General features: G+C 37.9%; 1 protein-coding gene across 1 annotated transcript in view; it reads right to left on the bottom strand.

Moving 5' to 3' along the window:
• Positions 1-3,364: 3,364 nt before the first annotated feature.
• MLLT3 (myeloid/lymphoid or mixed-lineage leukemia (trithorax homolog, Drosophila); translocated to, 3) overlaps positions 3,365-25,376 on the bottom strand; it is a 134,835-nt gene continuing 112,823 nt past the window's right edge. The window contains exons 6-11 of the mRNA XM_010564457.1: positions 22,228-22,306; positions 17,873-18,005; positions 16,176-16,275; positions 12,939-13,010; positions 11,600-11,671; positions 3,365-4,341 (exon numbers count right to left, since the gene is read on the bottom strand). Of these exons, the coding sequence (XP_010562759.1) occupies positions 4,210-4,341; positions 11,600-11,671; positions 12,939-13,010; positions 16,176-16,275; positions 17,873-18,005; positions 22,228-22,306 (588 nt within the window). The 3' untranslated portion in view covers positions 3,365-4,209. The remainder of the gene's footprint in view (positions 4,342-11,599; positions 11,672-12,938; positions 13,011-16,175; positions 16,276-17,872; positions 18,006-22,227; positions 22,307-25,376) is intronic.

The following is a 25,376-nucleotide window of genomic DNA, read 5'->3' as shown; positions in this document are numbered from 1 at the left end:
TTAATTTATTTGCTCACTCAGACACAGAGCCAGCCTTGTAAATGTCATTGGTTTAGCTGTGTTAACGCACTGATTAACTCCCAAGCACACACAAAAGGACTGCAGCTGTATAAGTTTTAGTCCCCATCATCTGTTCGTAAGCCTTTTATGCCCAACAGTAAAGCTTCTTGGTACAGTACACAGAATAGCTTGCTGGTGTACACTACATCCTACTGTATACTGCTTAATGATTAAGAAAACTACTGAGGCTCATAAAAACACATGCCTTGCACTTGTTAAACTTTGGAACATGTTTTGCACTGCTTATTTTTGCAGTTCCTGCTAGCTCCTGCTGTGGCTGAAAGTCTGACAAAATTTTCACCAAAAGTCTTAATTTCAGTGTATTGCACTACAGCAAACTGTGCAAATCAATAGACTAATAAGCAAACAGAAGAATAACAAGTCCCTCTATAGACTGGAAACAAAAGTTTGCTAAAAGATACACTGTTCGCCATTAAACTGCAAGTGGTAAGATGGGATATAATGTGTATGAACAAAGATAGTATGAAGCAAATCAAAATCTTACCATCAGAGCAGTGTCTGGAGTAAGATAATGCATACAACAACTTAACAGGGCAGTTTTCCTCTTCAGACCATTCTACAGCTTTCCCATTAATTTTGCAAACTAAGTAATGGGGCTTGAAATCACCGGGTCATTCAAGAGACCCCAAAACACTAGAATAGCTTCTAAGAAAACAATGATACTTACTAAGTAAGGGCCAAGGACACAAACCAGATTGTAAACATAGTTTACTTCAATGTGAGAATGGGAAAGAAGTGCAAAACCCAAGAACATGTACCTTCCTTCCTTCGGACTAAAAGAAACTAACAGAAATATACTGGGCTCTCCAAATGCACTGTACCATGTGTACTCTGCTTCTGAAATTGAAAGCGTAGACTTAACCTAAAACCACCCAACCAATGAAACGAAGAGAGAGAGAAACGATCAACCATTTCTTACAGTCCAAGGACTGAAGACAGAGCACAGGTTTTGTTTTACCTTGGAAGACCCTCCTCACTTCAGTGTATGCCCCCCTCCTCCTTTCTTGCACTTTCTCTTTAGCATGGACTCAAATCTAGATGATACTGAAATTTTTGTAAAGCCTCTCAGTGGATTCAAACCTCTAAAAAGATATTAACTTGTCTACCCAATTGGACATCCACTTCCTGAGGTGAAAAGTTAGTGACGAGATGAAAACTGTCCTTACTATTAGACACCAACTACTGTTCTAATAACAGTGACTCACACTGAAAATGATGTTTTAGGCATTGCAACTTACTACTAACCTCTGTCTGGTCATCTCAATCAATTAAGGTGCACCAAATATTCACAGCTTGATGTTAAGTAAAATTCCAAAACATTAATAGTGAAAACATTTTAACCCATCCCAAAGATCAATGTTCATATACGTTAAAGACTTGGAAAGGTATCTTACTATTTTTTCTTTAAGAGAAATATGAATGTCTGAACTTAAGTGAACAAGGATTTGTGCTTCTGCATACAAAACTAGATTAAAATAGCTTTTTTTTTTAATTTAGATCAACACTTCGTAACTCTTATTCTATCAGAATTTTGTGAAAAAGCCAACACACACACACACACAACTGTAGCCTATTTTCTTCCCTCTCCCACTGAATTAGAAAATTTAAGAGTTTAAGGATGATCCACAATTTGCATGAAATCCAGCACTAACTTGATACTGTAATTGCTGTCATCTCCCTTTTATGCCTATTCTCCTATTTGTTGTTTTCTTCCACCCCTGTTCTCAGTGTGTAATAAGGCTTATCTAGTATTTTAAGGGTAAAATTATTCATTTCACCATTTCTAACAAAACAGTGCAACAGTCATACATACTAGAAGTATCATGGGATTCTTCCCCTCCTGAAACTCAGTAAGTTTTTTACCACAAAACTTAGTTAGAAAAGTCAAAATGGACAAAATTCCATATGTATCTGGTGTAACTAAAAGATAGGAAGTTGAACACACACTAGTAGACCAAACATTTTTAAGGTTGCTTTTAGATTTCCAAACATTTTTATATAAAATAATCAATAAAAATTGAAGTTTATCCCCTTCACATGCATCCCTTCCCCCTCCCCACCATTACCTGCCTGATGTCAAAAGTAACTTTAAAATTACATTCCCACTCCTCCCAATTGCACATTAAGACATGGACTTAAAAGAACAACATAACGCTTCAAGTATGCTTCATGCCAATCGTCGATAAGAGTCATAACATTACTGAAAAAGTACACTTATTCTTGGGAAGCCTGAGAAGAACTTCCTGCAGAGTGTGGTCAAACAACATTTTAAATAAGAAAAAAGCCCCCCAACCCAATCTGTATCCTGCCCTTTCAAAAACAGTGAAGTGTAAAATTTTCTTTGGACTTAAAGAAACAGTATTAAGATTTACGATTGGAATAAGAAATACCCCCAATAAGAATTTAGTTTTACAGTGCTGCACAGACTGTGTGCATGAAACAGTAAGTCATACAGATACTACTGTTCAGCTCTACACATACAGACTACATGTGGCATATAAGCATACACATGACATACTGGCCTGTCCAGAAACAAGATACATTTTTTAAGGCTGGTACACCTGAATAAATCTTTGCATCCAGAAGTATTTTCTTAATTCTTTTCTCTTTTCACTGGGGGGTTTGAATTTGTAATAGAAGGGTGATGATTTCATCAAGAAACCATCAGCAATAGGAGAGCATGGAGCTTTGATGTGAAACTGAGTAGACAGCCTCTTATTTGATCATGCATAAACAAGGATCCCGATTTTAAGGAATAACAGATGGTATGAAAGAATACTCATTTTTATAGACAAGAAATCCTTCTGGAAACACAAGCAGGTTATTGAACAGATACCAAAATCTAGAAAGTGTAAAAAGCATATATGCATGTGTGTGTGTGTATATATATATATACACACACACACACAGGTGCGTATATATGTGTATACACATATACACGACACATCATATATGTATTTATTCCAACATGTAACTGTATAATAACATATTTCTTTCTTTTCAAATAAAGGGTTTTAATTTAGCAGTTGTAAAAAAAAGCAACAAAACCAGAAAAAAAATCCCCAAACAAACTAAGAAGACCATATACTATATGAACAAACAAAAATGTTATGCAAATAGTTTTATGGCAACAGTGAGTCATAAACTGGCAGCAGAGGACTACTGAAATTTGTAGTAATAAATAGCTCCAAATTAAGAATTTTCTACAACAGTTCCTTAGAAGACAGGACCAGTATTTCTTCTTTTATGATGATCCTGAAGAACACCTTCACTCCTATATATATGTAACTTTATAACATTAAAACAGACACAAGAATGTAGACTGCAGAAGATGCTGGATTCAGGACAGTATACATAAAATCTTTTGTTAAAAGTCCTACTGGTTTACTCACTAAGGCTAGACAGCAAGTCATATGATCCTATTTGGTGCAGTTTCTACCATGGTCAAGATCAATAAATGGATAGAACCAAGGACCTGCAGTCCAACCTTCTGTGATCCACCCCACTGTGGCAGACAGGATACAAAATATAGGACTGCTTTTGGTCCCCAACTTTGTATCTTGTTTCCTGGAACTGCAGAAGTGGAAACAAGACTAGTGTTTTAAGTGACTAGAGAAAGACAGCAAGAAGTGGCATTTTCACATGAATAAGGTCACTAGGCTTGTGATAGTACTGCATCAAAAGAGCACACATGGGACCCCACTACTTGCAACGTCTGGTAGTGTCATTCAATGACTCATTGACTTCAGAATACATGTACGCAATAATAAATAGATCAGTTAGGTAATAAGGCAGTGTGTTGAACATGCATTCATCTTGTGGACTGGAACACCACAGAGAGAGATACATGATACCATACACATTCATTAAGACCAAGTATTTTTGTTTGTTTTTGTGTGTTTGTTTTTCAAGGCTATCCAGGCAAACTCTTCCAGAGCATTTTCTTCTTGAGAAGAGCAGTCCTCTGAGTCTTGTCACTTTTCCTCTCCGTTATCAAGAGATGATGACTGGCTTTAAGGAAAAATAAAGCTGAAGAGGGTTGTTTTGTTTTTTTCTCCCCATTTTGGTTGCATCGTTCTGAATGTTTCATTTAAAGAACAGTTTTTGATGCAGCCAGATGCTGAATCCTCAGGAGGTTCCAGATGTTTCCAGATAACTCTGTAGTTTACGGACTGTGGTTTTGTCCAGTGAGCAAAGATCAAAGTCAAAGGTTGTATTTGTGATATGAAAGTGTCCAGTTTCTTCTATAAGATTTACTATCTGAAAGGAAAAAAAAGACACAGCTGAAAATTTCAGCAGTTTTACATGCCCACTGCATATATTAACATGCCACTAAGTATCGTATGAATGGCATAAAACAAGCCCAACTGCCCCAACACTTGCAGGTTAAACCATTATCCTTATCACTCACTTCCTTTCTGGCACAACTATGGTCCAGACTACAGTGCCTCGTTTGTCTTTGTTTTAGATCATCACCAACCATAATGCCAGCCTACCCATCTGCTGTTCCAGCAAACATAACCATGTAGGACATATTTTTCAAATGTTAAAAAGAAAAATCTGCATACTTTCTAAGTCAGTCTTTAAAAAAAAGAAAAAAGAAAAAAAAAAAAGTCCCTCCCTCCCCCTGCAAGCCCAAACAAATAAAAAAACCCCAGGTATATCTCTGTCTGGAATATTTACTGTGTGCATAGCTGCTAAGCAGGTTACTTTAGAAAATAATTGGCATAAGCCTTCCTGCAAGCAAGGGAAAGAAATAAATCCTTATAGAATCTAGTCCATATCAAACAAAAAAAAGTGTATTCAAGAGCTCTCACATCAACTGTTAGTTCACATACCAGCAGTTATTTCTTGAGTAGCAGACTTAAATCAAATTTTTTTAAACTAAATCAACCATGAAAGACTCCTACCAATGGCATAAGTTCACTTCTGGTGACTATTTAATATATAATCACAGCTTTCAAACAGCAAACAGAAGAGCTGTTAGGAGTTCCTGAGAAGAATAAGGACTAAAACATCTCTCCTACAAGGAAAGGCTGAGAGAGCTGGGACTCTTCAGCCTGGAAAAGAGAATGCTCAGGGCAGATCTTATCAATGTATACAAATACCTGAAGGGAGGGTATAAAGAAGACAGAGCCAGTCTCTTTTCAGTGGTGCCCAGTGACAGGACCAGAGGCAATGGGCACCAACTGAAATACAGGACGTTCTCTCCGAACAGCAGGAAACACTTTCTTCCTATGAGGATGACAGAGCACTGGCACAGGTTGCCCGGGGAGGTTGTGGGGTCTCCATCCTTGGACATATTCAAAAGCCATCTGACAGTCCTGGGCAACTGGCTCTACATGTCCCTGCTTGAGCAGCAGGGGGGGTTGGACCAGATGACCTCCAGAGGTCCCTTCCAACCTCAACCATTCTATGATTCTGTGAAATCAACAGTACATATCTAAATTGTGCCTTTCTGGAGTTGTGACATTTTTAGTCTCTCAACTGAAGTCTACATTTTTAAAGAGCGGTCATACTCAGCACTGAATTGCTGTAACAAGTAACTCCAGATATGTTAAGTGATAGGATGTGTACCTACCTAAAAAACCCATTCAACATCTTGGAGAGCCAAAGCATTATTTGTCAGGTAGGGCTAACACAATGCCAACACACTATGGCTATGAAGCTCTTATGCACTGTTTCATTGCAAGAGACAGACATCCCAAGTGAGCACACAGAAAGGCACCCTATCCTGAAGCAGGCCTCTGGGTAGTGTCATGGCCTGACAGAACACTCCTCTTCTGCTCAGTCTGTCCAACCATCCCTTCTGCAGCACTCAGGCTAGGTTCAACATCCTGTTTGCACCCTTCAGTTTGAAACCCATTTAGTTCTAGGGCTTCCACATATACCTCCACTCAAAACACTGATGCTAGCTATTCCTTGCTTGTTTGAGCTTTATTACTCTGACTGTAATTCCTTTCCCACAGCTCGAGGAGATACAGATGTACGCACACATGGCTTACAGAGCATACCTTAAAATGACAAATCTGGTAGGAATATACCAACTTGAAAAAGAAAAATTAATTTAAGCTAAATCTTTTGTAATTTTCTGCTCCCCATTTCATTATATAAGCAGATGTTTTTTTTCTTGTCAGACCACAGAAGAAAAGACTATGTAGATGATAAATGAAATAACTTCAAGTGTATTGTCAGGCATGGAATGACACAGCCTAGGGTGGATTAAACAGAATGAAAACCAGATAAAATAATAGGAGGGAAATGCCTGTTACAGTAAAAATTCCCATTTCCAATCATCTCCCATTTTCCAGGTTGGAAAAAAATAAAAGTAAAATCTGTTTAATTTGGTTTGCAGCTGTCCAAAATTCTGAAAGTACTTAGGAACAATCCTGCTCTTTTTAACACTTCATTTAAACCTGTGCCTCTTGGCTCTAATTTTTTTCCATATGGGAATTTTTAATATAAAGTTGTCAATTTCATTTGTCCACTTGTTGATTCACAGATTCTTGTAACACTTTTCCACCTCCTACTGTTCTGCAATTAACACAAGAGAAAAAAATCAAATGGGACAAAACTGATTGTTACCAGAAGGAAACTTTGATATGTGTTATTTGTCATTCTCATTTTTGGCACTCTCTTGGGCCTCATCTAAGAGAGAAGCTAAGGACTCAATCCAGCCTTCTTCTGTAAAGCTAGGAATCTAATCTTAGGTTTGGTTCTCTGAATATCTACTGTGCGATAAATAAATGGCTGCACAAGAAGTTTACAGAAACTGAGGCCATGAAAATGTAGCTACGCTGAACAATTCTGTCTAATGCTTCCTTGTGTTATGGTGGAAGAATATGACCCCTCATAACCCCCACAGCAATAAAACTGATTTTAGAAACAAAGATTACATAAAAGTGTTAACACATGTATTTTTAAACAGCACTGTATATTTTAAAAAAATTGATAAGCACTTCTATTGACCAGGTTCTGCTTTGGGCTTTTAAGCTCTAGGCCAAGGGAAATACAAACATTTTAAACATATCCCTCATCCAGCCCTCAAGAAATATAGCCACTATGTCAGGGCACCTGGTAAATCAGACTGAAATGAACCCCAAATATTTTAATGGATGTACAAAAGTGTATCAAGATAAACCCAGACAGCTCAATGAAAAACACCTGCCTGTGTGCCAGTCAATGAGGAATTCATGACTTACAGTATTAGCATGCGCATCCTTATGCTATTCAGAAATACTTGAAAAAGAATAAAAGGTTGAGATTAGTTGCCAGGAAGTCTGGCAGTTATGATATTAAAAACACAGCATTAAACTGCTTTATTCCAAGAGCTCAGGCTGCAAAGAACAAAAATATCCCATTTGTTCTTGCTGTAGCAAGCTTTATTTTTCTGCTGTAATGTACATCTCTGTTTACATGTCTCTCCAGCTCAGTTCCATCATTATCCACCATAGTACAACTATTTATCTGCCTTTAAACAAGAAAATGAATGTGTGTGTTTAAGGAAGCCAAAGTGCAACTAATGACATAGTCATTTTTCAATTTATGGAGGGTTTTAGGGCATGTGATAGTTTCCAGACCTGCAAGCTGCCCCTTGCAGAAAATTCTCAGAAGATAGTTGCCATCTGAAGTTAAGCACCTTGTGGACACAAGCAATGTAATCTTCAGCAGTGCTGCATACTCTCAATTTCTTCCTTATGCCTGTGCTGTCTAGTGCGCTGGCTTTAAGGAGATTTTTCACCAGATGAAGATATGACTTGATGCCTCAACATAAGAGGGAAAGTCTTACCAGAAATCTTGTTGCCTTTCATGGGGTCATGCTAACATCATCTGCACTGAAAATGCAGAGTTAAGAACCCAGCTTTAGCCAGCCAAATTTGAATATATGGGACATGCAGCATTAACATCTGATTGCAGACTCAATTACCTCTACTATTTCACTGGAAATCACAGAGTTTTTAAAAAAAAACAAAACCAAAACCAAACCCCTCATCACCATAAATCCCAAACCCTTTCTTCATAGTGAAAGAGATGGGAGAGATATTTCTTTTAAAATGTAATTTCAGACCAATTTCTGTCTAGCCATGGCCCAGTATTCACATAAAAATTGCTCAGGTAATTCTCACAGGACTAATTTCTGGGTCAAATGTTCTTTTTCACCTGCCTTCTCCCTCCTGGGCAATTCTTATATATCTGCAAGTATCATTTTACATCAGGATTACTTAGCTACATATCCAGGCACTTGCAGTTCAGTATTACACCTCTCCTACCCCCTCTCTCTTTTTTGTGGATTTATTTCAGCTTCCTTTAACAAAGTGTCTCAAAGACAAATACCTCTCTTGGGGAAAGAGGCACATTCTCAAACAGATACATTTTTCTCATTTCCAACTTGGCTGCATTCCTGTTTGCTGTCATGCCTATGGACTTGGTAACAACTGAGATTGCAAAAAACTGTCCCCTCCTTCTCACATTCCTCAGCATAAGTTTCAAAAGCCAGCGCTTTTGAATGATCAATGCTGTCTTTCTTCTCTTGCAAGTTCCTTCTTTAAAAATTCCCTAGAAGTCTGTGGGTAGCAGACTTTGACACGTGCAAGAGATTATTACCTGCCCTGACATAAACTAAAGAGATGACAATCACCACTCAGAAACAGACAACTCCACCACCATTCCACTTCAACGCCGCCACCAGCTTTAAAACTCTTGCAGCTATTCACAGTTTTCTGTTGCATATTTTTGTGCTCAATCCCTCTTCTCATGTAGTAACCACCATCCCTTTCCACAGTTTTACCCCTTGCTCTCCTGACCTTTGTACCTTCTGTAGTGCTTATATACTTGTATTTCTTGGTCTAGAAGTTTCACATTCATTCCTAAAAACTTTCTCAGCTTTGTACTTCTTTATTTTTGTGCTCACTGGAAATATTTTACATTAATTACATAGCTGTAAAGCAGTAAGGACATTAAAGATGGGATGACAGTTTATTCGTAATGCAGAGGCACTGATGCTCTGCAAGTCATCCATTCAATATTGTGAACATATTTCTGTAAACTTATCAAATCATATGAATTAATGAATTGCAGAATATTAAGGGATTAAAGACTTTAAAACTAAACTGCATTATTTGTTTTATAACAGCATAGACCATTGGCTAGTGCAGACTGGCTAACAAACAATTGGCAAGTAACTTGGTTCTTCCACTGAATTCTGCTACACCTCTGTAGCCAGTATTACACAGTTGCCAGCTCTCAGTACAGAACTGCACCACTGTCCTAGCCTGCACAGTCCGGCCATAAATCCAGGTTTCACTGGGGCTGTATCAACAGCACACACACTCCAAACAAAGGGAAACAATCTGCAAGAACAGTCCCCCAGAAAACAAGGCCACATTGATTCTACATCAACCTAACTATTTTAAACACTAGGCTACAAGCAGTCACGGACTACAGTACTAAACTCATACTCTTCATGAGAGTTGTGAGGCAAAGGTCAACGAATGAATGCTTTCTCTTGTCTGATAAATACACTCAGGAGAAAAGAAAAGGTCTCTCTTTAATTTAAAACGCACAAGAATATACTGTCCTTCTTTCATTTACTCAGAATAGGATACTCCAAATTTCCAGCTCAATTATGTCTCTTTTCACACAGTTTTTCCTTATATTAGTTATTTCCCATGAAGCAGATTATAACAGTACTCTTAACATCAGACTGAAGAAGCTTTAGTGGATGAACCCATCATTTTTCTAACAAAGGTGAATATTTCTTCCCCACCAAACACACTTAAATGCTACTAGATGAGCAAGAGGATTATGGATTCAATTTGAACCATGCTGTTTGCTTGGAAAATATTTCTTAGGATGACAGAAGAATTCCAGTTGGAAGGGGTTTTGCTAGTGCCAGCCCTGCCCCCATCAGGCTCAGCCATGGGATCAGATCAGGCTGCTCTGGGCTTATCCAGTCAGGATTTTAAAAGCTTCAAGGATGGAGACAGCACAGTCTCTCCAGCAGTCTGTTCCACTGTTAGACCACCCTCATGGGGAAAAAACGTTTCTCGCATGTTTTTATCTTTGCTTTGCATAACAGATTTTGAAGATGGTTTTCTTTTTCAAGATTTCACATGAAACCACCTAAGCCCTATGCTCTGCAGGCTGTCAATACAGCCCCAGTAAAGCTGGATTTATGGCTGGACTGTGCAGGCTAGGACAGTGGTGCAGTTCCGTACTGATAGCTGGTAGCTGCGTAATACTGGCTACAGAGGTCGACCAGAAGTGAAAACCATTCAAAAGCTATGCCTTGGATAACTGGGGAAATAAGCGCTCAGGAAGCAAAGATAGGGTGTGAATTTACAACACAGTGGCTTTTTCAGATTCACTTTTTATGTGAACTCTCTAAGAATTAACAAATAATGTAAAGTGGACAGGGTGTTGCAATTCCTACTTTTTAGTCTCCTGCACAGCAGTTTCCCCCAAATTTGCCTCTGCCAGCATTCTAAAAGTGTGCTTTGGTTCCCTTTGTAGACAAAAGGGAACCTGAGAAACAACAGTACATTAAATATGAAAGATAACCAATATGCATCGTTATGTATTGTAACTTATGAAATCTGACAAAGCTGTCAGAATTCCTCTTTAACTAAGAATATCCTTAACCAAGGTCTTCCTTTTCACTGATGTCTCAGTTGTTTTCTCATCTTCACTCAAAATACTGAGCCTGAACTAATGAACAGGTTAATGCTGGGGCTTACAAAATATTTTTAACACGCTTATGCAATGTTGAGAAATTTGATGTGTGATTGCAGTCATTTAGAAGTGGTAAAAATTTCCCTGGCACATAATTGCACTAAACCTAATAAAACCATTTGTGCTACAGTTAAATCTGCTTTGTTAACAGCACTTATTGTTTAATCTTCACAGTTTGTAATTCAATAGTACCTGACAATGCTGCCCAAAACAAAGAATACTCTTCTTTGTTCTTACAATTGTGTAACCTTTCAATAAATTTGGAGCCTTCTTGGTTTGCACATTTTCATATTTTACTCATTCCATGACTTCAGAAGACTCAATAAATACATTGTGGTTCTCCCTAAAGTGAGTTTTGCTTTGAGTTCCATGTTTTCTGTTTGCCATAGAAAACATTTTTAACTGTTTCTGAGAAAGCACCGGTCATTTTCAGGAGAAAGCAACACGATTTTTATCAAGTTATGGTGCACAGCTGTATCCATTCTCCCATCCTGTTTTCATAATTACTGATACAGTATGTTGAGAAATGTAACAAAGAACTGGTGAAAAATTTAGCTCAGATAGGCATTTTTTTAAAAATCTGTCATTTAGTGTGACAACACAATTTAAAGTATGTGTAAAAATTCCCTAAACTATACTGAAAGCGGTGATGGGCTGTATACGGATTATAGAGGCCTGAAGGTTATTAAACCTGATTATTATAGAGTTTTAGATGAAGGCAAAAAAATAGATGTGACTTCACAATTTCAACGAGCACACTGTGATATTGCATGAGGGTGCTCCTCACCTGCTGCAGTACATGTCTCTCTCTCAATGTCATTAATCTTCTGTGGAGCTCTACTAGTTCATCGAGATATGCCTAGAAACAAATCCCCCCCCATAAACAACTTGTTAATTAAGTCATAGCTATGTATTTTAAAAACTTCAGATGTCTTAAAAAACAATACAAATGAAAATTTTATTTCAAATCTTCTTTGAGCTAAATTTTCTGATTTAGTAGTCTAGCTTTTTCTAGCTTAATACAACCCAAATGTAAGTTTTTGTGGGTTTTCTTAGATACTTAATGCCAATGAAAATCTTATTAGGTGGTCCTTTGCTGTAGAAGATAATGTCTGTATCTCAACTGTGGCAAAAAGCATCAAACAGACTGGGGATGCCAAAACAGCATCTTTAAAAAACATCTCCCATTTTTCCATATAAGACCCAAATCCAAAGGCTCACAATCAAACCCCTCTCTTTCTCTAAAGCTACATAATTAATTTTCTGTGTCAGCAAGGAGGTAGGAGGGGAGAAAGATCAAGAAAGATTAATCCAATGGTAAATTCCACTGTCCTTCTTCCTGGGATGTCAAACATGTCCCACCTCTCCACCCAATTATCAACTTTCTCCTTCAGCCTGAGCCATCAGAAACCTTTTTTTCTTTCAAGCAGAGAGAGATACAGCACCCAGCTTAAGAAACCAAAAAGCATATGGACCAGGCCACTGAAAATCTAGCAACAGATACTGAAACTTTGGTCTCCTGCCTCACATTATCACAAAGTTGATGCTAATACCTGTAAAATATGAACCTTCAGAGGAACTTGTCCACACTGGGAAATTGTGCTATGTTCACTCAGACAATGACTTAGAGCTCTTACCTATGGCCAGCTGACATGATTTTAAACAAAACTGTCTTTCTCAGTCTTAAATGTTGGTTCATACCATTCTAGTTAACATGCTAAATCACACTGCCACTTCCTAATGCACTGCCTTCAGAAAGGATTCTGGAAAACATATATATATTTTTAATTGATTGATTTATTGGCTAGGAATACAGCTGTGAATTGTCCTCTTCAAAAATTATCACTTCATCTGTGAAGCACAATGCAAACTCATGGTAGAAAGTAGATAAAATAAATAATAGATCGCAGATTCCCAACTTGTGACATTTGCCAAATCACCACATGTATTGAAAAGAAGGAAAAGACTTTCAAAATTGCACAGAAGAAAAAAATCTGCACCTAAAGGAACCCTAAGCAAAGATGTCCTAATTACTAAGATTTTCATTCTGTAACAAAGGTTAGTGTTTAGTAAATACATTAATATCACATTCTGGACTAGTTAACTGTTACCTCATTGCCATTTACCTTATCACAATCCCCATTTTTTATTTGTTTATCAGATTTGTTTTGCTTTATTGGACTTTTCACTTCTAAAATCTGGAAAAGAAAGAAAATCCTGTAAAAATTAAATGCATCACTGGATACAATTACATATGAAAAATTCTGCTATCAATTAATAACACAAAGAATGTAACATCTGGGGAAAATGTAATCAAAACTCAAAACTGAGCTTTTTATTCTTTAATCCATACAACCTACTTATATTTTTCAGAAAAAAAGCAGGTTACAGCAGAAAATGAGCTGCTGGAATGAGGTGATGTTGATATTATTAATCCTTAAAGGAATTAATTTCATGTCATTTAAAGCCTCCTCAACAATTTTTTTGTATCTTTTGTATGCTGGTAGGATAAGATGTCTGATTTTGCAGATACAAAATGGTGCTGAGGTACTCTCCAGTGCCTTTGAAATGTCACATCATCAGTATATTTTTCCTGTTCTTTTTTTTTTTTCCCCCAATGCTGTCTCTTTTCTTCTATAATAGCAATTTTGAACCATAGTCTTTGAAATGACCACGTGAGTTGTAACTGAAAAAAAAAGTGTTGGATGGTAATTTCTCTTGTACTTATGTGGTACCCTTCTTTCAATGCCATACAAAGCCATTTACTATCATATATACAAACCAAGAATGCTTCATCCAATACTGAACCACAGTCAAGAAGAGCCTGTCAATAAGCAGCAGAACACCATGCTTAATATGAAAATTTTAGGACTAAGGTGAGGAATATTTTGGGGAAACAGAACTGTTGATTATTCTTTCAATTTTTCCACACACAACACACATTTTCTAAAGTTAAAAGTAGAGTCAAAAACAAATAAAAAATCACCATGTTGTGCCTAACCTGAAATATGATCAGTTCTTCTGAAAAACATCAAAGGAAAATAAATGATCACAGACGATGGGAGATTTTGTTTCACATTTCATTGTAAGTGAGACTAACATCACTAGCATGATTATCTCTGAAACCATGCTGGACAGTCACAACACAGGACAAAACTCAGCAAATAAAACAAGGAAATAAGGTCCTTAAAAGCAAGTGTTCCAGACTAGCAAGAAGTCTCACTAACAGCTTTCTGTAACTTCCCTTCAATTTCTACTTTCCTTAGTATAAAATTGAGTATATGCCTCCCAGGTTGACCAGCACCGTAAGAATTCAGCAGCGAGGCAGCTATTTCCCTATATAGAGAAAGTGACTGCAGATCTGAGTTAACCTTACGTAAGGATTTGCTAAGCCAAGAGTGATGCGTGGCCAGAAAGCAAAACATACTTTTCCGAAGAAAAATCCCAGTTCTTCAATTGAACAGCCCCTGGAGTTACTGCTGTGTAGGCCAGTGGAAGAAAAAGCCTTGTTTTGAAACCCCCCCCCCAGATCTCTAGGCATGAATCCAGTACCTTTTAGATGCTTTTCTTGTTTTTAAAGGAAGAAAATTCTTGGTTTCAAATAGAACCTTAGCAAAGAGACAGTATATTTGAAAAAGTTGCTTCCTTACAGTGCTCTTGATGTGTAGTTGAAATCTAACATCTTAAACACTCTTGTTTAGCACTAATCACATCTGAGGAAGCTTATAGAAATATTAACTCTGTCTTAGCTCTTTAGTTCTATGAATGGACTCAGTCAACACAAGCCTGATGTCATCAGTCAAAAGCATCATCCTGGCAAGCAGCACTATGCTACCAAGCAGAGATTTCAAATGTGGCTACAGTCCATACAATTTGCATTCTCATAATGCTTCCCTAAATTTCTAATTTTCAGCTCAATTATAAAATTAATCTCAATTACAAAAATAGAAGAAGGTATGTGACATTCAATTTTAGCTGGCACACTGCTATTGCTTGGAGTTTCTAAATGCACAGGTAGACCTTCTGTTAGATCACCAAAGGGGAAAGGAACATGAAAGATGTGACTGAGTGGGCTGCTGATATTGAGACTTAAAATTACTTAACAATTACATTGCCTCTGCAGAAGTTAGTCTTCATTAAACAACAAGCTATAGACAGGTGTTTTATTTTTCTTGTGCTTATGTCTCCAGTAAATGCAAGATCCTTCATCTTTATAGTTTGCTTTTTTCCCCAAAGACTCTTTCTTAAAAACTTGTAACTTTTGTACAGATCAACTTAGAAAAGCCTACAGAGTTTCTGGTGGATAATAAGAATGCTTTCTGGACACGGACTCTCATTCCTCTCCCTGTGTACAAACTACTTGCTAGTTTTTTTAACTCCACAGTGTATTTGAACTAAACCAACATGAATAATAATATTTTGGTTTTGCACTATCACTAAGTTTGTATTGGAAACCTTATTAGAAAAACAATGACAAATAAATAATTTCTGTCAGATAATTGAAGAAGTTAACCTAAGAGATATAGGAAAAACTTATCCATAAAATTCACCATCTAAACCACAAACTTCTGTTAATACATGTAGACACTATTCTAACTATTTCAATACTCTAAGCAGTCATTTATTGCCAGTCAGTAAATTTCATGATTACTTTGTGTATGATCCAACTGACACTGGGAGTGAATTATGGCTCCCTAAAATAAGTGACAAAAGATGTATAAATTCTGTTTTTTAAAAAAAGAATATCAGCTTTTCTGTTTAATTTTTGTATTTAGAGAGCCTTACTTTATTGGTTACTGGGGGTGAGGTAACTCCCAAACTCTAATTCAGATTTGTCCCTGATGTATTTTGTAGCTTCAGGTTATTTAATTTCTTTTCTCTGAAAACACAAAACTACTCTACTTTCCTACCTCAAAAATAAGTTAGCTCTTACAGATACGGAACAAGTACTCTGATACTGAAGTAAGAACTACTGTGTTTTCTAGTGAAGTAAAAAATCCTGTATCTTCTAGATTAACACTGGTGAGGGAGAGGGGAAGAGATGAATGAACTCCTGAGTATGAGCCTATTGATGTGAACCATGTCTACTGCTAACACAACCCCAAATCTCTATCAATTGTACAACTGATGCTGTAAATCCAGTTTGCATTGTTTCCCTTACAAAGCTAATTCATACAGAAAGGACACATTTATTAAAATATTGATGAAAACATTACTTTGTTCTATAGTATTTGCTAAACCAAATACTACTTCTCCTGAAAAAAAAAGCTTTTATGTCAGTTTACAGACTAAGTAACTGGACCAAAGTAATCAGAATGTCATTATCAGCTCCCCAGGACTGCATTTACTAACCCTGACTTTACCTGGTTGTTGGTGGTTTTCAGTAAAGGTGGTGCTGGTTCTTGATGTAGTGGTGAGGAAGCTGAACTGCTGTCACTGTCACTGCCATCACTCAGACTAACCCTATGGAAAAACAGAGCCAGAAGATGACACCTCCAGACAAAGGGCTGTTAACAGGAGTGAACAGAGCTTGCACTTTGAGGTAGGACACTAAGAAAGAACCCTTGCTAAGCAAGCCATCATTAATCAAGGTCACATGGAAGACAGGCATCTGAGCAGGGCTGCACCCTGAAAAAAGCTCTGTGTAGCTTGGAGAACAAGGCTGTCTGCCTGCATTTGGCTGAGATGACATGACCGGTTAACAGCAGCTAACATTACAGAAATGGTTAGATATTTACAACGTTACACTGCTGTTCCGAACGGTCCTGGAGCAAGTCTGTATCTTGGTTCATAGCCTCATGGAAGAAGGAAAATGTTTTTTAGAGTTAATTTTCTGCTCTTCTAAAAGCTTTCTAAACAGCTGTACTTCCCAGTTGGACAAGTGTTTCACTGAAAAGTTCCTTGTTGCTCATCATAAATAACACTTTTTCCTGGCTAAAATTTAGGAAGTTAGTATCTCAGGAGAGGCCACATGAAAAAGCTCAGCTCCTAATCAGTCTCACCCTTCATTTATTTAGGAACAACAGGGAATATTTATTTGTTGGAAGAAAGAAAAAAAGTTATTTGGGATAAAAAGAAGGTAGAGAAACATTAGTCTTAAGATTTTGTTAAAAAAGTGAAACAAAGTCACCACATTTAGAGACAAACTGAGCTTGAGACAATCCTTTTTATAATCACTGACAGGAACAAATTCTCAAACTGATAGTCATCTTGGTCTTTTTCTCCTCGATTCCAGCTGCTAAAGTGCACAAGGGGAGCAGCTGACATTCATCAGTGTTTTCCTATTACCTTCCCATTCAAGCAGTAGCTGACACAGCACTCTGGTGCTGTGCACTCACAGCAAAACCCTGTGGATCAGATAAAGAACCAGGTATGGAAAGGTTCGAGAGAGACTGTTTCAGGTTTTCCATAACCTTCAACAACATTCAGCTTCAAGCTGGAGCTTCAAGCTGCCCGAATAATAGATGCTTTTTGGAACACCCTCTTAAGGTTGCAGCTAGCATGCACAAGCTTTTTTTAAAAAGTAATTTCTGTGACATCTGCTTTCTTTACCTTCTGTCTGCACTTTTACACATTACCTACTGCATGCACTGCAGAAATTACTTGAAATTCAAATTTCATTGATTCTGATCCAATTTAACAACCTAATCTAAAACTAGTAAGCAGAGAGATCTTAAAAATGAGACTATGTACATATGAGAATAATGAGAATAGCTCATCCAGCAATTGAAGGACTTAATTTTATCTCATTTATGCCAGAGAGTAATTATGACTACTCCCCTGAAGTCACAATGGCATGAAATCAAGGAAAGTCACATGAATGAGGATCATCGTAACCATATGGATTAGTACAGAAATAGTTTGTATTGGGAATGGATAATTCTGTTAGTTTTTAGAAGAGGCAGTTTTACATGCATAGGCTTTAAAAAGAGAGTCTGAATTCTCTGCCCATTTGTTACTCAGCACTCTTTAGACCTCAGCACTCTCATTAGACCTCACCTCATTACTAACAAGCACAATGTCTTGGCCACCAGGCTACTTGCAATCACAAGACACTCACCTTCGACTCCTGCTTCCTCCTTGTGTATTTACAGGTCGTTCCAACTCAGAATCATTGTCATTCTCATCTGCTTCATCTGATTCATCTTCATTATCATCTGAATGCAGATCTTTCATTATAGACCTCAATGGACCTGAGACAACAGAAACAATAAAATACACACATGAAGTTCACTTTGCAGTGTTCCAGGGGCAATTCACCTAGCTTTGTAGATAACAGAACACTACCCTCCCTGCACAGTGTTGGGAGAGGAGAGTCTTTAACATTAAACAAATGAAGTAATGCACTGAGGGCTTATGCTGCAGGGACTTACCCATGAATCGTCTACTCACAGAACAACTCAGCTTCAATATACTTACTCATGATAGTGAAGTGACTCATATGTTCAAGTGTTTGCACGATTGGCCGCCTGGACCATAGCTGAAGTAAGTAAAATACTGTCACGCCAGGAGAAATTGGCTATTACTTTATTATTATCAGAAGCAAGATTCTTTTGCATTGCTGGGTTTTAGCATTTTTTGCTTTCTCAAATGGTATTATATGTAAGTAAAGATCTACAGGGACATACCGATCAATAAGAGTACATTTGTTAGGTTAATCCACGTACTGAGAAGCAGAGTCTAACATCATTCTAACTCATACTGGCCCAGGCAGTCTTTGTCTTCCTGTTTTTTATATAGTTAGCTTTATTTCGGGGTCCATTTCAAGTCAAGTAAGCACTTTGCCAACGTTCATATATAAAAAGTGCATCAATCCCACACAACAACATGCTATCTCTTTTCCATGGTACAAAGCTTGACTTGCTCGTAAAAATGCATTAAATTCAGTTTGGAATTTTGGTTTGATTTTACTCAATTTATTTTGCTGTAAAAGACAGTTAGAGAAAGAGGAGTATGTTTAACATCTGGGAAGTGTAAAACTACAGCTACTTGAAATAAGAATGGGCAAAAGCAGCTTAGAAGAGGGAAGGAAGAAGACTGATGCCACAAGGCATTTAACTCTAAGTACAGCCCATTCGAGACACGTACTAGAACTTTCATAAATTGGCACAGTTTGGCCAGGTTCGGATCAATGGTTTCTCTGCTCTGTTTTTATGCCCTAAGGTTGGCTGGGAAGAAGTCCAGATGGTGCTGATGGGCAAATTCCTGGTGGACCAGACACTTGTACAGGTGACAAGGGAAAGGAGCTATACTGAAGTGCTTCTTATCCACACAACCACCACTGATCTGTGCTCCATCTTCTGTTTCTGCTTGGGTTTCAGGCAGACAATGCTCAGCTATTTGCAAATGCTAACTTGTAGTCTGACTGAATATCTAATCATCTGACCCTTGAAGGAGGGAAGGGACTCCTTCCTCAGCTTTTATAGGAGCAGTAATAAACATATTCCCTTTAAAAGGGAAGAGAGAGGGCACTCTCAGCAGCATCAGCACAGGGATGAAGGAAGAATTCGCCCATTTTGATCTTTGGGAAAACATTCTTATTGGCCAGCTTAATTGTTGAGGTGGGTGAATGAGAGACATGGCATAGGGAGCTAAATGAATTGAGGTAAAGGGTTAGAAAAGAGAATTAAATTATCAATATATGGAAAAGGATTCCATGTTTCAAGAAAGATAAAAGGGTAGAACATAAGGGTATTTCCACAGGCTAGGCTTAACCTAGAAAGGCTAGTTTCCTGACACCTTACTGGGCAAAGACACTAACAACCACCACCAAAGTCCTACTGAAGATGGTTGTCTTTGCACTGAGAGCAGATGAGTCTCACTCCACTCCATAGGCCAAAGTCAGCTTCTGAGAACGCATTCATCTCCTCTCCACAACATACAGGAGGAAGAAAATAATAGAAAAGACTTGGTAAAGGACAGATGAAAGGAAAGCATTAGCATACTCTTGCTGAAAGAGCACAGGAAAAGGTCAGTGGGAGGAAAGGTAAAATAATCAACCAAAACCAAATTTTGTAATGAAATTTAGTATGACATATGAATAGCTGATCTTGCATAAAACACCAGCATGTAACTCCACAACATGGAAACTGGTAGCTATGCTTGCAAGTCACCCAAAACATCAGTCCTTGATTTTATTCTTAAATGGAAGCAGAAAGAAAACCAGCACACATTCCTCATGATCCCTACACAGCCAGCTCTCCCAAGCTTAAGCTAATTCATTATTCTTGCCTCTGTCCTTTTTCCAAGTATAGCAGGGGGGCATTTCATCCCCTGATACTCCCTTGCTGCTGTGTTCTGGGACAATCAGACGGTCGTGTCTTAAGTTGCCAACAGGCTTATTCCTCTTTCTTGGAGAAAAAGGAACTTGGGCTCCTGAGACATATCTATCACTGACAGCCCCATAGGCATTGAACAACCTGTGATTCAGACAAGTTTTCTCTTAATGTAGGACCACGTCTGGGACTCTGAATAGGCATTTTGTACCCAGCTAGCTAACTTTCTCAGTGGACTTTCTTAACAATCAGCAAAGCATTAATTTTTAGGTCTTTTTTTTCTAGCACTGATAGTGATGTCACTGTTAGTCTTCTGCTTCTTGCTAACAACTTAAAATTCCACAACAACCTTTTAAAGTGTTTGAGAAGTTGTTATCTCCTAAAGGGTCAGAATAGTTAAGAAGAAACTGAAAACTAGGAGCTGCCCAAGTGCTCTTGGTAAGGAAACAGAAATATCAGTGTAAGTCCCCAAGGGCAGAAGAACTTGAAGAACCTTAGGTTAGCCCACTGCTCATACAAAAAGAGGTGAAAAAAGTTCATGCTGTGGTTTTCTGACACTTGAGTGAGCACTGGAGTTTGAACGCAACGGAAAAAGAGCAGTGGCGCTGGCAAGTAACTTCTAGTTAGGGAAAAAAGCATGGGTTCTGACCACAGCACAACATACAGTGTGAACATGCCACAGTATGCCTGGTGTTTATTCTCTTTGATATGCAAATGCACAGCCTGGGCAATGAAAGCATTTAGTTAACTGGAACTCCCAGAAAGAAGCAGTAATCACTATTTACTGTGGCAAGAAAGAGGAGATGTATATACCACTTGCACTTCAGAGTTGTTCATATCAGAGGAAAGATCTCCTATCTATTCTTGAGAAGGTTAAAAAAAACTGGAAGACCATCTGTGATATGTCTTGTATATGACCCACAAGAGATGGATGGATCCAGTCTGCTCAGAAGAAAACATCAAGTCAACCAGTTTTTGACCAACATAAGGTAACAGATACAGGAAAGGGTATCCAAATCTTTCGGCTTTTAATGGGCAGTTCACACTACTAATGAGGTTTTAATGAGAGCAAAAATGGGGCTTCAGCAAGAAGGGGTTCTGTTTAGCCTCCGGTAAAAATGAAATGCCTGAAGCCAGTCATCAAACACAGTTCACTTCAGCTCTTGCTGTCTTTCAGTTGGAGTAACACTGCCAGAACACATTAGAAAAGCAGTACTAGTCACCTATAGAAAGGCAGTAGGACAGATATACATCACGTGTAGATTTATTTAAAAATAAACTGTCTACCTGAGGCACTAATGTATTTTCATCACCTTAAATCAAGTCTACCAGAGGAATATAAATGGATAAAACAAATGCAATTTTAATTAGTCAAAAGCTGCTTTTCTAATGCTCCTGATCCAAAGAACAAAACAAAAGTTGGTTAAGAATGTATCAGTAGTACAATCTGATAAACCCAAGGAAAAAGGCCAAACAGGAACTAAGTAATTTAACAGATCACATAGGATGATTCTCAAGTTATTTACAGAAAACCTGCCTCAGCAAGTTCTCTGGGAAGAAAAATGCATTTCTTTACCGAGTTCCAAGTAAACTGTAACTATTAGCCAGAAAACCAACATGCAAACTTAAAGTCAACTTAAAGTCTAACCATCATCTTCCCATACCATGTATCTAAAGTAAATACTGTATGCTCTTAAAACTTCCCAATAGTATGGGAAGATCACGGCCCTTGAAAGGGTCCACATACAAACATCCTTGGGCTTCCCATAGGAAGCCACACCTTCCTGAGCAGGGCTTCAGATGGAGCCAGGCGCCATGCTACCTAACCCTGCAAAAGGACAAAGTCAGAAACAGAAGCTCTTTTGAGTTTAGCATCTGTTAAGTGACTGGCATGAATTTAGTGCTTCAAAACAAATACCCTTCACAGGGTATACCATTTCCCAGATACACATTTTTTCCCTTTATTTTGCTCTTACAGCCACATCTGAAAACAACCCGAGGAAAAGTCTCTAAAGCAAAACTGTGGCCAGTTCAGGCTGCGAATGACAGCAGAGAAGTGGTAATGAGATGCCACCAGTTCTGTTTTTATTGCCCCCTTCATTTCACACATTCCTTTCAATTTCTTTTCCTTTGTTGGTACCTTGTTGTCTGCTGTTTTGAGATGGTATAAAACTGGAACTGGAACTGGAGCTGGAACTGGCAGGACTGGGCTGTTCAGACTTAAAAGGAAAAAAAAAAGAAAATAAGTAACGTAAGAAACATTTTTGCCTAAAACTCTTACTGTTAGTTACTGCCTAAGGCATGCTGTCAAGAAAAAAAACTACGGAACAGAGTAATACTCAAAGATCTTCATTTCAAGCGTCAGTGAGGCAAACATTGTAGAAATTGCTATGCACTCAACATACATACACACTACTATATCATGTCTAGTTCTTTACTAAAGCCAATATCCTAACAAGAAGTTCCCAACACATTGTTTGAAAGGCTATACAACATGGGAGCCTAAATGAGTTTATAATAGACCTAAGGCTCCTATGTCCTTGTCATAGTGTAGTTGCAAGGTTTTCCAAATTAATAACAATGTAGTAGAATTGAAAAACAGAAGAAGACCTGAGCAGACCACACTAAATGCCAGAAAGCCTCAGACAGTTTTCTTTCTTCTTCTTTGGAAAACAAGTCTTAAGAGCAGGATTCAAAATAAACTTTTCTGTTGTTATTGGATTTCTCCTCATCCCAACACTGTCCATACGTATTAAGACCCTACAGATTGTAATAGTGATTGAATTGGAAAGATTGCGTTGTTACACAGAGGAAGTATCTGGAACACACAGCTTACAAAAGAGAACTAGATTTTTAGAACAGAGTTGTTAAAATCAGTTTACAGTATTTAACAAACAGTTCTATACATTGTTTTTCCACTACTGTTTAAAACTTACAGATTTCTCTCTAAAATTCTATAAAATTACTGAGAAAGGCCAATTACTTCATCTAAAAATCCTGTATAATGTTCCTCATAGGGGTTATGGCTTATGTGGTTATACTGAGAAGTCTTGCTTCCTGCTGCTATGTTGCATGCCTTCATATACTTTTTTGCTGTTTCTTAGGCTCAGTGGCTTGAAGTGCGTAGGTGTTGGTACATACTTGCACACTCACCTGTGTACGTGAGACAAAGAAGAAATCTGGTATGTGGGCACAGGGGATGCTAACAGAGAACATAAAACAAGAAAGAAGTGTCCATACAGAAGGAACGGCAAAAATCAGGTTAGGAAGTAACAATCTAAAAACCTACTCTTGAAAAGAAAACATGCTTACACTTCAAATTTTATACAACTGTGTTATCATGACGTGCTATCCAGGCTAACTAAAGTTTCTGACTCTCTTTGCCTGCACAATATCTCTTGTGATTAAGTTAGAACTAAATTGCTCTCAGAAATAACAGCAGTAATATCCAGTCACTGTAAAATTCAGTTTTCATGCACACAGGCTACCTAAGCCTAACAGTTGCTTTTTTTTCCATAAATCAATCTATTGTTGCTTTTCATAATGAGCAGGCAGATTTACAGCCTTTTACTGCCTTTTCTCACAATGAGGATGCCTATTCGGTCAACAGAATGCTTGAGAAAAACACGATTAACATCTGCTCTCCTCAGATCAACACCAGCTCCAGTTCTCACAGACACACAGTCAAAATACAAACTCTGGACCTGACTGCATGGGTATATACAGCTTTTACACAGGTGAATCAACCCTGTACAAGAAAACCCAATTCAGCCAACAACACAATGTATTTCTGAGTACCAAGAGAGATTCTTACAATGGTCCACAGCATCAGATCTTTTAGGAAGACACTGCAGCAGCACTTGACACTGCTCCCAAAATCAAGTAATTCTGAAAAAGCTTTTTTTTTTTTTTTTTTTTTACTGCCTGAACTTGTGCAAAACCATACATGATAGCATTTTAGAAGGAACTAAAAATATGCCTTCCATATATTAATATGGATTAGTGCCAACAGTGCTGGAGCTTCTAGTGACCAGAGGCTATCTTTTGTCACTTATGCAATGCTTTTTGACACTTTTACAGGCTGTTACCCCAAGGATTTAGGTATTTATGGCTTTATTCACTTGGGCTTTCTGCTCTTGTCCACTGATTACTAATCACCAAATATATATATATTTTTTTTAATGGTCTGAAATTAGCTAAAGGGTGTCCTTCAACAATAAAAGCTTAAGAAAGTACCTGCAAAGAGCCTCTCTGTATGTCCTTTTCTTGTTTTACCAGTTTTCTCTTCCTACAGACAAGCTAATGGGAGTCTGGGCCCAAACTGTTCATTAGTGCAATGACCCAATATGATTTATTGCATTCTTAGACACTCTATTTCATTTTAGTGCTCTCACACTGATGCACAGGAGACACTGGCTTCTTTATTAGGCCTGGTCAAGGGATTCTGTGCTTTGAAACTGTTCAGCAGGAAAAGGGACTTTTCTTTGGCTCAAATTTTCCCTGAAAATGTACTTTTTTCACCCGCTCTAAATCACTTGGCTTGTGTCATTTCCAAACTCTTGTCTGTTTTTGCAAGTAGTACAACAACTTACTCTTGAGCTGCAAACAATTTTCAGGCAAACTCACCTGTTTATGACACAGGATATAATAGAGCTGTTTCTTTAAGATTTCATGGTTGTCTGGATTCATATAACTTCTTCTAAAAATAAATCACATCATTTCAAGCTCCTTATTTACATTTAAAAATAGAAAACATCTGTATGTGGGTGACAATGGCTTTTCTTGCCTTTCCCTGACTGTTTTTAAAGGAAGCTTACATATTGTTTCCTGAAATAAAATTTAAGTGGTGTAGCGATATCCCACTTCACATCAGCCAGTCTACATATTTCCTATTTTTACACACAACAGCCTAAGGACTTCTGTTTCCCTGTGCCATACATACTGAAAACTTACACACTTAAAACTGTTTATAGCTAAGTATTATTTCCACTTCCACTTTGTCCAAAGTTAGCTTCTCAGGGAGGAGGAACATGCTCCCCCCAGGGCAAGTCTTCTTCTCTAACAGGACTCCTGTACTTAAAACGTCTACTGCCTCTTAAGCGTCCTGTCACTGACCACCGCCTCAGCTTTTAGTAGAGTAATCCAACCCATCTGTAGCTCAAAGGACAGAACAACCCCACCTCATCCACCAAGTGTCCACATCTACCACTGCCAAGGTGAGACACTGTTTGGGTGTCTGTGATACCATAAGCCTGAACAGAGCTGCCTGCACCCTGCCCAAATTCTATA

The sequence above is a fragment of the Haliaeetus leucocephalus genome, unplaced genomic scaffold, assembly GCF_000737465.1.
Source record: "Haliaeetus leucocephalus isolate CR32 unplaced genomic scaffold, Haliaeetus_leucocephalus-4.0 Scaffold180, whole genome shotgun sequence".
Taxonomy (NCBI): domain Eukaryota; kingdom Metazoa; phylum Chordata; class Aves; order Accipitriformes; family Accipitridae; genus Haliaeetus; species Haliaeetus leucocephalus.
This window is presented reverse-complemented; position numbering and strand designations above follow the sequence as displayed.